This window comes from Tenebrio molitor, chromosome 9, assembly GCF_963966145.1.
Source record: "Tenebrio molitor chromosome 9, icTenMoli1.1, whole genome shotgun sequence".
Classification (NCBI taxonomy): Eukaryota; Metazoa; Arthropoda; class Insecta; order Coleoptera; family Tenebrionidae; genus Tenebrio; species Tenebrio molitor.
The window spans coordinates 16802161-16815690 of NC_091054.1; the positions used below are offsets into that span (position 1 = coordinate 16802161).

Here is a 13530-nt window from a genome sequence, read left to right on the forward strand (position 1 = left end):
GAGAACCACAAAATTAATGTTCATGAGGTTAATTTACTTTTGTAACATTCTCAAATTTGTAGCATATTTGTAATTAAAGGGCGAGAATTGCAAATTAGAAACAGAACGCTTTATCGTAGAAAATAACTAGAATCGTTTGCACTTTTAGTTAGAAAAGTAACAAAGCAAAGTAGAAAGGGTAGGAAAACAGGGACAACACGGTAACGGTAAAGCCAGGTAGTTGTAGAAATCAGAGGTGTGAGTGAGAGAAAGAGAATGAAAATTACCAAGTAATTATTAATTAGAACAGTTTTGGGGAATCAAACCAATGTAGAACAATTTTTGGAAGTGGCAGAACAACGGAACTTAGTTGCATGAAATGGCACTTGCGTAACAGCGTTTCAAGCCCAATTTAGGTTTCAAAATAAGGTTAATTTGTTTGTTTGTTTTGTCTGTTTGTTTCATTTTAATTCTGTTTGTTTCATTTTAATTATGTTTGTTTCATTTTCATTCTGTTTGTTTATTTTTAATTCTGTTTGTTTCATTTAAATTCTGTTTAATACTTTGTGCTGATTTTTATAATACTTAGTATAGAGTCGGTAATTCAGTGCTCCTGTTAATTCTGTTTGTTCCATTTTTTTTGATTGTGTTTGTTTCGTGATGTTGAGGTTTATTATTGTATAGAGTCAGTAATTTAGTGTTCTTTTTTTTCAGAGTTCTAATCCAACAACAAATTATGTACATTCGGTCTGGTCCTAACAAAAGCTTAAATTTAAACATTTGAGATTATGGTGGAAAACGGAAACTGCAATTTCAAAAATTCTAGAGATATCGAAAGAGTGTCGCGATCGGCGTAAAGTAGAACCGAGCGGATTGGTCACTTTGGACAAGTAGGGGTTGCGAAAGTGGGGTGCGCCAGGAATGATGAAACCGAATGCGGGACGGGAAACGAGCCATTTTTTATTCACTCGGGTTTTGGATGACAAAGTAGCGAAAAGTACGTTCAGTACCGCCAGCAGTGAATTGGTGACCACGTTTTCTACATTTACAAGGTAAATTAAGTTTTCTAATTCTGGTACTTGCTCTGCCGTCGCGGTTTAACTATTCCCACAACATTAGTTCCTTATCGTGTTAAGGTAAAATTATATTATTTTCTTTGAGCATTTGACGACCACGTGACTCTTTAGAATCTGGAATTAAATTCTTTGTTCCGGAGTATGTGATCTTCTTGCATTTACCGATTGGGGAAACGTGTTCTCGCCAAGGCGATCTATTATAACTTATAGCTTCATTAATTATTCACTACTTGGGGGCCTTCAACGTCGGGGAAGCTACCGCCAGTGTCCGGCGCACTCAATTAGCTGTGGTCCGGCATAAGTGCACCAACCGCCATGTCACCCGTAAACGGGACAGTGACCAAACTAGGCCAGCTGACACGTGAAGAGAGGTACCCTACAAGTCTGTTAGAACCTTTTCCCTTTTATTTTCAATCATCGGAGTAGACCAGGCTTTGACGGAAGGTTTCCAGGGCATCGCGTTTGGTTCAATTAAATTGGGGTAATTGGAATCTACACCGGATCACATAGTTCGCATCTCAAACTTCCATAATGCTGTTCGCGCCAGAAATTCTGTATTTGCTCAGCTTAGTCATTTATTCATGAGTCAGATCTCAATTCGTGGGCCGCGAGTCAAATTTTATTGGGTCAAATTTCCATCAACTTCTGTTATTAAATTCAGTTATTTATTTCTATAATTTGTTGGGACCAAGCACCACCACAATCGATTGTTTGTTAAATAAAATTTAAGTGAAGTGTGTTCAATCGTTTTAATTCTAATTTAGAAAAACCTTCCGAAGGTACGGCCTCTCGTTTGAACCTAATTAATAAAAATGAAAAATAAAACACAACGTAGGATCAGTAGTCAGATAAAATTATTCACACACATTTTCGTTATTTGCAAGTTCCACCACCAACTATACACCGGTTAGGGGCGAAAGGTTACAATATTGAATTATCTATTGATTTTAGCGATACCTTTAGACAATATTGAGATAAAATCAACCAACACCACCGCATTCGTTTCCTTAAAAACTCTGGTAAATTTATAGTATATAACGGTATTAGGCCGATATGGGTTATATAACAGACATGGTTGAGGTATTGTAAAATCGAGGCGGAGCCGAGATTTTATAATCAACCGAGTCTGTTATATCCATATCGGCCGTATGTTGTTTTATAGTTTTCTTTATACCAATAATACTTAACATTTAACGATGATTTATTTGTAAGACTGACATTTCTCTTTACTTCAAAAATTAAATTTAGTTGTCATCTGTGCCGTAACCGTAGCAACGGTAGCAAAAATAACGGCCTCGGTCTGAAAATTTTGAATAACGGCCTAGTCTGTTATAGGTATCATATCAATCAAGCATTGAGTACTGATAAATCCTAATAACAGTATGGTATAAAGAAAATAATCTTTCACCTGACTAAATGAAAACTCTTACTTTTGACAGATAAAAAATACAGTGTGTAATTTAGAAAAATACGACATTTATTTACAACAAACTGGAAATCGCGGATCCTTTGACAATGTAGGTGTATATTTTGATGAATTAAATCCGTTCACAAACTACACAATAATCTTTCAACGTAATATTCAAGAGCACCAGATGAAAAAGTTTCAAACGGCAGAAGGAGGTCAGTTCAAAGATATTAACAGTAATCTCGATTTATCGAAATCCATTTGCAGTTCCACAACAAGTCTTAAATCTGAGAGTCGCCAATAAATCATCGTCGACAATTTATATAAAATGGGAAAAACCGTCTTCAATTAACGGCGTTTTTAAACATTGCATTGTTAAATATCGAGTAAGTAGTCACGGCTGACAAATACAAACGTTTACAAAAATTTATGCAGCACGTGTCGTACCTCGCGTGCAAGCAACAGCCAACAACTCCATCGGCAGAGCGTACTCTGAGAGTTACCGAAACTTCAACAATAATAAAAGACTTAATTCCATATTCGAAATACTCGTTTTCCGTCTTTGCCGAAAACACAAAATTGAAAGGACTTCCGTCAGAATTTTTGGAAGATACTTTAGCCACAGACGAAATCGAATCTGAAGAGATACCAGAGGTGACAGTTAATCCCGGCGAGCGTGGGGTTAATATTAAACTGTCACGTAATTGCGAGAAAATTCAGGGACAATTGGTGGTGAAAACGACCGTCATTTGTACCAATGAATGGTGCAAGAACCAAAACAGAACTCCTAAAACAACGAACCATTATGTGTCAGACCAGATAATTACGTTAGATGGGTTAACTCCATATTCAGATTACAGTTTGGGTCTGATATTTTGTAGAAATTATACGAATTGCGAAAGTAACATAAAGAGGGAAACGTTTAGAACAAAACCAACAGGTAAATTAATTGTTCTTTCAAAATGTAAAGAAAAACTAATCGAATGTATTCGTTTTCAGTTCCCAATGCGGTCACCGATTTGCTGGTTTATACTAAAAACAAAACTTCTGCATCGCTCAGATGGAAACCACCTTACCCACCAAGTGGGGTTTTAGAAAAATATAATATTAATTATCGACATGATGGACATATAAATAAATTAAAAGTGACCTCGTGCAAATTATGGCCAGATTTTCATTGTGTCACAGTGTCCAATTTGGAAAGTGACGTAGAATACAGATTTAAAGTGCGTAATTTAAATTTATCAGAAGTAGTGGTACTAAAATTATTATTAATGTACAGGGGAATGCCAAAAATGAAGATGTTTCAGAATTTGGACCAGCGAATTCCATTTACACAAAAACAGAAATAGGCCGGCATTAAAATACTATTTTCTTTTTCAAATTCCGGATATTATGTAAAATCTTTTCCAGAACCATCACGAGAGCTTTACGATTTAAACATCACTTGGACGATTCATAATGATCTGATACTGCAATGGAAACATCCGAACAAATCAAACGGTCCAATTAAATATTTTAATATTATTTTAAACGATAAAACAAACAAAACCGAAAAGAATCTACCAATTACGAACGACACCTATTACCTAAATTATAATTTCAAAGTAAATCCAAAACCAAGCTGGATGCATACGTATTCATGTAAACTGATCGTTTCTAGGTAGATTCCGCATAAGTGTTTCCTTCTACTCAATACAACTTTCAAGTGTCGGCATTCAACGGTTTCTCCGGTCATTCTGTTTATTTGATGGACACAAGTCCACCCGACATACCATTACTGAATGGGGATCCTCAAAGTAACAGTACAACAGATACAATTACACTAAAAACCTCGCTTCAAAAACCAAGAGGAAAAACTGACAATCGTCTTCTCTTCATCTTAATATCCGATACATGTACGAACCTACAAACTACTGCAGCTAATTACACTTTGACACATTCACAAGATAGTATCACCGAAACTATCGGTGGTATTAATTCGAACAATTTTTTGCTGGAATCAGGAACTTCTTATAATGTCACAATATTATTGCTCAACACTTTTCAGAACAAAATCAGAACCCAAGAGTATTCTTACTTGTACACGCAGTTAAAGGTGAAGATTTTTTAAAGTATGTCAAAGCGTGTATGCAAACCAAACAACTCTAAAAGGAACATCAGGTGACAAAATTTACTATTTACAAAATATTTGCTGCAACTACCTAGATAAAACAAAAAATATATTGAACACTTTCACAATTTTACATGATTTTAAATTGTCTTGCCAAAAATATGTATGAAACGTTACACAGTGGTTCCTTGGAATATGTGGACGTGCAGTTCGGTAATGTAAGATTGTATCGAGATATTTTTCATCATGAAGATAAAAATATGTTCGTAATTTTCAATAGGGAGATCTCGTCGAGAAAGTTTACGTAACTAGTCCAATACCCCAAAGTAACGAAATTAACAGTTTTTGGAAAACAATTTGGAACGAAAATATTTATAACATAGTATTGTTTGACACTTGCCGTATAAACGATCTGGTATGGGTCATGGAGATTTGTCACATTCCAGCCCAACATTGTTTTTTTTAGAAAATATTTGAAAATTATTGGCCCGATTTTAAGTACACTGCTGCGACATCTCCATTCGCTGTGTATTCGAGGAAACATTCGCTTCTTACCAATGCAGAAGATTTCTCATAAATTATGAAAATCTGACTCGTCAGGTAAACTCCAAAGAATGCACCGTTCCTTCTAATAACCTGTTGCAGGTAGACTAACTTCAATTTTGTTTACTGTCGAATAAAGATGTACAGTGTTTGTCACTAAATTACAGGGAGTTTTTTTAAAAAAGTGTCGGAGATTCCTCTCGGTTGCAACTCCCCTATTCTCGTCCACAGCAGGTTAGTGGTAGATTTGCAAGTCGAATTTTGTTCAAACAGTTCTTGCAGTTCGGGAATGCACGGCAACACTTTCGTTTTACTTTGTGACATTTGTCTTAGGACGTCTAAGAAGGACGGCGTCGTTGACGTTTTGGGAAATCTCCAAAGACTCACAGAATACAACACAAATTTCGTGATAGATTGTGACCATTATGTGCTGGCTCATCTGGTCATCCTTGAGAGTCTTCTTCGTGTCGACACCAGCATCAATTGCAATTCTCTCGATATGAGTAGAACCCACCTGTTCACAGCAGGCGAAACGGAAATGCATTTGAGATACTTGAAAGACACCTTATGGATGGATGCGGGAACAAGAACAGTGGACAGAGAGAGAGTAATATTTATATCCGCGCCGTTTTTCCACGTAATATTGGGAAAAGCATTTGGTCATCACGAGAAAGTAATATTTGTTTGTGTTTTAGTAGACGATGGTAAAGTATTTCTTGAGGCTTATAACTTGAGCGAGAAAAATTCTCCGTGCTGGAATCGACTAGGTCCCATCAGCGTTGACGGTTTTAGATGTCCTAATAAATTTTTGGTTGTGCCTCAGCCGACTTCGACCACACTAAGTGACATTTGGGATTTTGTTATTGAGAAAAATGTTTCAGTCATTTTGTCGCTGAACAAAATTCCTCCGTCGTCTACAGTGGGTCAGGTTGAAAGTGAAGATTAAAGTCTTGTAACAGTTGTATTGCAGAACGTTCCCTTTTTGCCAGGAAACAATAAAGCAAAAGTGTCTTCAAACGCGAGTGTCGAACCAAAACTCACCAGGGATTTTGGAAGTTACGAGTGGACAACGCTGAAGTTGAACAGCAAAACGGTACCAGATTGGACAATCTTTAAAAAAAAATTGAAATGTTGAATCTACGATGAGCTGACTGTCACATTTATTGCATTTCTTTCAGAAACACCAAACTGTTGAGATTCTGTCGATGAAGACGTGGCCTGCCAAGATATCCTGTCCCCCGGGTCTTTCAGATTTTGTGAATTTTTGCATCGCCGCAAACGAAAGAATGAAAGAGTCCAAATTGGTGATGGTGACGTGTTGGTGCGTAAAAGTAATCGTGGGTTTGAATGTTGTGTTCCAATATCTTTTTCAGTGATGGAGTTACGGCGTCGGGATTGTTTACGGCGATGTCTTATAACATGCAACAGATGAAAACGAACGGAATGTGCGATGTGTGCACGAGTGTCCGAACTGTTCGGCGTCATTGTCCTCAGTTTGTGAACGACAAAGTAAACAACAGCGAAGGGAAATATCACTAAAGTAATTACGATATTTTCTCTTTCAGAAGCAGTACACTTTCTTGGTAGAAGCTGTGCATCGTTACATTAAAGAATTTCAATTGTATGAAGTAAGATAAATAATATTTCATAATTAAATTTTGGGTGAATTAATCAATCAATTAACCAATTAATTAACAGCTCACATTTTTAACTTTCTACATGGATACTATCGCGACCAAAAAATACTAGGACAATACGTTACTGTAGACACTTCCAAAACTCATTCAAACTCATTCAATTTTTTGTTCGCAATAGTATGTGTCTCTAAGTACTTAAATTTTGTTATTTGAATAAACAAGAACAATACAACAGATTTCCTAATTTTAGGCAGTTTTATTTTAGCAATAATTCCTCTGTAGCTTTCAATGGCACTCATCGGAATCTGTAGAACGAGTACTTTCAAAATTCTAACTAAACATTTTCTTTAACTCTTTAACTCACTGATGAATGATGATTTTTTTGCGTCGAAATCTTGTTTTTCTACTCCCATGTTTAAAATGTCATTTATCGCATATGTTTCCATGATCTTTTAAATGCACCTTGACAAGCTGTGATTTTGTGCGCTTTAGTCACGAGGTGAAGTTAGCAGCGGACTTTTTAGTCACCGGCTAAAGTTAGCTCAAGCTATTTTAATTGGAAAAATCTTGTCTATTGACGTTTATCAGTTTCGAAAATTATGTTTAAATTAACGTTTAATAAAGGAGTTACTTATTTTGTTTGTTTTGTTTATTTGGTCGTAGAAAAAGTATACCTAGTATGCAATTCGTTTATAAACTTCTCTAGACACTCGTTTATTAAAACACTCGCTCCGCTCGTGGCTAAAAAAATCTCGTGACTAAAGTACCGTTTATAAATTTTGCTGCATGATATACTATTATACATTATTCCTATACAGTTTAATAGAATCTCTTGCAAAGTTTTAATAAAATTAATTTTTTAATGATTTAGTAAAAAAATCGTTGTTCTGTTTTAAGATATTTTCTTGGTGTAAATGTTTAATGTAAAGTACATACTGTAACGGTCCGAATAGATTCGATAAATTAAGAATTTTAATTTTAAAATAATTTTAACGAAATATTTTAAATACCCTTCATTTGCGACGGAAATGCTGGTCAGTTGTAAACTTTTATTGATGCCGTGTCGGCACCACCTTCCTCAAGTGAAATCTGCCAACCTTTCTTTGAAAATGCAGGTACGCGTCCTGTCCGAACACAACACATAGATGACAGTTTTCATGGGAAAAGAAACATTGCAAAATTTACTCGTTCGACAATTTCGCGAGTCCAGTTAAAATCAGGGGATAATTGAATTAATGAACAAGTCAACTAACTATATGTCAGTCATAAATCTTTCATCTTCATCTTCTGAAGACAATTTAAACCCAAAATATCCAAACAGTGGAAGATCCCGCAAAAAAATAAACTGCTTTGATATTGCCAAGAAAGATATTGATGAAGCAGGTCCTTCGTCAGAGAATTAAAAAAAATTTCCCGGAAATGTTGACATTTTAAAACATCAATGTGAATTTTGCTGGAAATCTTTCAAAACTTGTCAAGGTTTGAAGATTCATTGTTCGAAAATTCATCAAATTAAAAAAACGTTGCCTTTCAAGAAACATTCACAGAATTCAGAAGAAAAAATATATACCAATGTCTTTCAAGAAAATTATTTATCCAATTTAAAATCTAAAATTCCTGTACTCAAGAGAGTTCCAAAAGCAGCTCGTCCTTTAATTTTCAATGAACTGACAAATGTTATTAATGATGTTGTAGAAAAAAATACTGATGTAACATGGTACAAACTATTTTTGTTTACTTATGCTGTTTTGCAACTACCACAAAAGAAAATGTAGCAGGTCAAAATGCCACTATTCGTTTTGGCCGGGGTAGGAGGCCAAGAGGTCCTACTTTTGCTCGCGGTACAATAAGATCGCTGTTCGAAAATCAGGAACAAGCAAGATAACGCAAGGCATTTGACGTCGCGACGCGCCCACCCTGCCGTAACCTTTTTCGGGACGCTCATTTCAAGATCGTTCAGTTTTGTTTGTGTCGTCATTCAAATCATTTTCAGTTTATCGGTTCAGGGTTCATTTTTTGTTTATCGGTTCACTTTCAGTTTTCTTTCAGTTTCGCTTTCGGTTTCGTTTTCGGTTTTCGTTTGTTTCTTTCGCGGTTTCATTTTTGAGAGTTTTCAAATTGTAGAGTCTTGGTGCCAGCCATATCGTCGTTCTTCCAGTTTCGTACCGTCGTTCGCAGGTGGTCCGTTTTAGATCACGCTGTGATGCCGCGCCTGGTGTCGCCAGCGTAGTAGTATCTCGGCGGGTCCCAAGCGCATCGGGATCATCTGCGGATATCGTTTTTGGGATCGAATTCTGGAAGTAACACCTTTCGTGTATTACGCGTGGACTCACCGACACATTACCGCTTCAACATCTGAATTTTCCGATCGGTGATGTCCAACGTAAACAAACCGGCGCCATGATCGACCATCTGTCATTTAGCGCGCAAGTGTAGAACCGCCGGAAGTTGTCATCAAGATGCGCGGTCCGTACAATTACCGGGACGCCTTATCGCCCAACGGAATAAGGTGCAGATCTTTCGTGTTGATCTCCTAGATCCGGGGGTAACCAAAAAAACCCATCGCGAGCGGAAATTAAGGACTCGGTCGGCGACTGCCGAGCGGGCGGCTGTGCCGCAAGTCGCGAGCTGCGAATCACGTGCGTGGCGTTCGGGATCCGCAATCATCCCTGTGGGTGGATTGCCGAACGCCAGGGCGCTTATCGTCCGGCGCTGCCAGCCTTCGGGGCCGTCGGGGAGCCCGAAAATTACCGTTACCGTACCGCTGCCGATTACCGTTTTGCCGTGGTCGAGAAACCCCTCGTCATCTAGCGAGATAGAGGTAATTATCCGTCATTAGCGAATTCACTTCACTAACTTTCGTCTATTAGGGGTAGTTCGAGCCAGATTACCGTTACCGTACCGTAAAGGAGTACCGGGAGGTCCTCCTTCGATTTATCGTGAAGCAACCCCTTTCAGCGGAAAGGTAATTCCGAATCGTTTGAGTTTCGCAACACTAACGTCAATTCGTTAGGGGTCGTTCTTTGGGAACATTGTTCTTTAGGGTCAGCTTTCGCCGGACCACTTGCCGTCTTTTGGGCAATCGTTTCGAGGGTCATCGCCAGACCGGATGTCGTTCCTTAGGGTCAGCCAGACCATTCGTCCTTCATTAGGGTCGTAGTCAGACCACGCCACATCGTTTCGTTTCCGGTCAAACATTATAGAAAAAGTCAAGGTCACGCCGAGTCGCAAGCCAAAAGGACGCTCTTCGAGGACACACAACCAACCGGCATAAGATAAGTCGCCACACTCAATTTTATTGCGGATATTTTCAAGTTTTTGAGCGCCTCGAATTTCCCGCTTCTCAGTAAAAACCAATTTCTGCATTTCATGTAAATTTTTTTGTATTCAGCAAACAGTAAGAATTTTTGTAACGATTTGCACTCACCTTCAAGTATCAATCATTTTAGACAGTCAAAATTCAATTTTCAACATTTCGGAACTCCGCCGACTTCACCCCTTCCTGTAGGAATCAATCATTTTAGTTACAGTCAAGGTGAAACCCAAGCCTTGACCTTCGGTTCATTTCATTCTCATTTACAGGAGGAAGTTGAAGGTTCGGGAGGGTTTCCTTTCAAGGATTTACAATACCATTTATTACTCGCTTAGAATACCTTGTTAATTTAAGTTAATTTCGGTCATTTGTAAACGAAAAGCTTTTCTGGTTGAGACCACATAAATTTTAAGATCATCTAATAGTACTGGTTCCGCATCTTTTTACTATTTGGTTACATGCGAACCGCTATCACACTCGTGTGAACCAGTGCTAAAACGACACAGCAATTTTGTGTGAGATTCGCTTTAGACCGAATAAACTAATTTTAATTTTATCTGCATGAGTATCAATTCATACTCCCTAGGCGGGTATAATTAGAGCACTTGTCCCGGCAACTGGACAAGTTTGAAACCAGCTCAAAAGCAAGTTGCCTGGCGCCCATTTTTCATTATGTGAACCCACACCCTATGCCCCGAAAACCCCCTGAGAGCCCGGTGCAGTCACTGGCCAACTTTTGGTCATAAAAAATAAATCAAAAAACCTAACTACCTTCGTAAAAGAAAAAGATTATCAAACAAGCAGATTTTAATGAGATATACAACCACATTATGGAACATTTTGTCGACAAAAAACAGAGAAAAATTACCAAAAAGTTTAAAGAAAATGACAGTCAACTATGTCAAAAGGCTCAAACAAAATTATCAGATGGGGATATACGTGGTGCTTTAAATATGTTGACTTCACAAGATATGATTGTTCCAAGAAACGAAGCCACGATGCAGGCATTACAGAAGAAACACCCACCACCAAGAAAATATAACTCAACAACAGTTTTTCAACAAAAATCGGATAATAATATGTCTTCTGTAACTAGTCTAGAAGTAATAAAAGCTATAGCATCGTTCCCAAATGGTTCTGCTGGTGGATTAGATGCCATCCGACCTCAAAATCTTAAAGATTTAACATCTGATGTATTAGGCCAGAATAAAGTGAATTTAACTACATCCTTAACGAATTTAGGAACGTTATTATTGAATGGTGAAGTACCTTCATCGATATGTCCAATATTATATGGTGCAAATCTTTGTGCCTTAAAAAAGAAAGATGGTGGTATACGACCAATCGCTGTAGGTTCTACCATTAGAAGATTAATATCCAAAATTGTTTGTCGATGGATAGATGATAAGCTAGGATCAAAGTTTAGACCTCATCAGCTTGGATTTGGAACAAAAGGAGGAATAGAAGCGGCTATACATTCTGCTAGACGATATTTACAATATCCTCATCAATCAACAAAAGTACTTTTAAAAATTGATTTCTTGAATGCCTTCAATATGCTAGACAGAGAAACAATTTTGAAGAAAGTTAATGAAGAAATTCCAGAATTCTATAATTTTTTAAATCAATGTTATCAGAAACCTTCTAATCTCTACTATGGTTCTACAGTTATCCTTTCCCAACGAGATGTCCAACAAGGTGATCCGTTAGGACCTCCTTTATTTTGTCTTGGTATTCAATATATGATAAATTCCCTCTGTTCTGAACTCAACATTTGGTATAGGGATGATGGTACATTAATTTCTGATCAAGAAAATGTATTTCAAGATTTGGAATCCATTATAAGTAGATCAAAAGACATAGGTTTAGAGCTTAATTTCTCCAAATGTGAACTAGCAGTGACATATAATGATACAGAAGAGAGAAACAATTCAACTTCATTGCACCTGGAATTAAGCTTTTAAAACTAGAGAATACATATACAGGTGTCCCAGAGTTGCGACAAAGCTCCATAACTTGTTTGTTATTAAAGATGTCAACTTTTTCTTTTTTCTAGATGATAGCTACGCTTATACTGCATATTCGGAAAATATTGCGGTATATATACAGAGTGTTCCAATATTATAAAAACACTAAAGTTATGTTTTTTTAAACGGAAACTACCCAGTTTGATTTTATTTTTGAACTCTATGCTAAATTATGAATCAAATTTATACAGGTCGTTTTTACTTATCTGCCATCGTTTTTAATCAGTGGCGCTTTTTTTTACCAGAATTTCGAATTGCAGGAGTCCCTTCGAAAATTCGTACCTTCCAAATCGTTGCACATAAATTAAAATGATTGACGCTGTTTGATTTCTGAATGTTTGCCGCATCTGCTGAGTGTTTACTCAACAACCTGCTTAGTCGCATATGCCTACTGCGATTTTTTAAACATAACGAATTAAAAATGTCAAAAACTCATTTTTTTCAAATGGCACCCCGTATTTATTATTGCATTGGTCGAAAGCTTTTTTGACAAGCTTTTGAACAATATAAGGTTTGTATAGTCGAATCTGAAAATCTAGGGTACTATCCTAAAATCGCTAAATTTGTTGCAATTTTTCCGTTAAAAAGACAATACAAAAATCTAGTAGGCCTAACAAAAGATAATCACACAATATGGTCACTCCATAAATATGAATCAACCAACAAAACAGTGTTTAACAATTAAACATTTTATTATTTTAGTGATTTTAGGTTAGCACCCTAGATAGTGCAGGGGTCCCTTCGAAAATTCGTACCATCCAAATCGTTGCACATAAAGTAAAATAATTGACACTGTTTGATTTCTGAATGTTTGCCGCATCTGCTAAGTGTTTACTCAATAACGTGCTTAGTCGCATATGCCTACTGCGATTTTTTAAATATAACAAACTAAAAATGTCAAAAATTAATTTTTTTTCAAATGGCACCCTGCATTTATTATTGCACTGGTCGCAAGCTTTTTTGACAAGCTTTCCAACTGTATAGGGTTTGTATAGCCGAATGTGAAAATCTAGGGTGCTATCTTGAAAACACTAAAAATCACTAAAATAATTAAATGTTTAATTGTTAAACACTGTTTTGTTGGTTGATTCATCTTTATGGAGTGACCATATTGTGTGATTATCTTTTGTTAGACCTACTAGATTTTTGTATTGTCTTTTTAACGGAAAAATTGCACCAAATTTAGCGATTTTAGGATAGCACCCTAGATTTTCAGATTCGACTATACAAACCTTATATTGTTCAAAAGCTTGTCAAAAAAGCTTTCGACCAATGCAATAATAAATACGGGGTGCCATTTGAAAAAAATGAGTTTTTAACATTTTTAATTCGTTATGTTTAAAAAATCGCAGTAGGCATATAGGACTAAGCAGGTTATTGAGTAAACACTCAGCAGATGCAGCAAACATTCAGAAATCAAACAGCGTCAATCAT

General features: G+C 36.8%; 1 protein-coding gene and 1 long non-coding RNA gene across 4 annotated transcripts; both read left to right on the top strand.

Annotated features, from left to right (window-relative positions):
* The first annotated feature begins 2472 nt into the window (after positions 1-2472).
* On the top strand, positions 2473-4553 carry LOC138139294 (uncharacterized). Its single transcript, XR_011162265.1, has 5 exons — positions 2473-2849; positions 2899-3689; positions 3746-3815; positions 3877-4070; positions 4127-4553. It is a non-coding gene; the product is annotated as an uncharacterized lncRNA (long non-coding RNA).
* Positions 4554-4674: 121 nt separating this feature from the next.
* Positions 4675-6865, top strand: LOC138138448 (receptor-type tyrosine-protein phosphatase alpha-like). Of its 3 annotated transcripts, none has more exons than XM_069058388.1 (9): positions 4675-4794; positions 4857-4991; positions 5043-5353; positions 5402-5756; positions 5815-6038; positions 6090-6212; positions 6298-6440; positions 6493-6628; positions 6685-6865. In XM_069058388.1, the coding sequence occupies exons 4-9, from the start codon at positions 5687-5689 to the stop codon at positions 6754-6756; spliced, it is 768 nt and encodes a 255-aa protein (XP_068914489.1). In that variant the 5' UTR covers positions 4675-4794; positions 4857-4991; positions 5043-5353; positions 5402-5686; the 3' UTR covers positions 6757-6865. The 3 variants fall into 3 exon arrangements, with proteins under 3 accessions (XP_068914489.1, XP_068914488.1, XP_068914487.1); XM_069058387.1 differs by having other exon boundaries at positions 5043-5176; positions 5222-5353; positions 5402-6038; XM_069058386.1 differs by having other exon boundaries at positions 5402-6038.
* Positions 6866-13530: the final 6665 nt, after the last annotated feature.

Coding starts and splice junctions, on each gene's coding strand:
- LOC138138448 (XM_069058386.1), top strand. CDS start 5,409: ATGCACGGCAACACTTTCGTTTTACTTTGTGACATTTGTCTTAGGACG. Junction 6,039..6,089: donor AAATTCCTCCGTCGTCTACA/GTGGGTCAGGTT, acceptor GTTGTATTGCAG/AACGTTCCCTTTTTGCCAGG. Junction 6,629..6,684: donor CTCAGTTTGTGAACGACAAA/GTAAACAACAGC, acceptor TTTCTCTTTCAG/AAGCAGTACACTTTCTTGGT.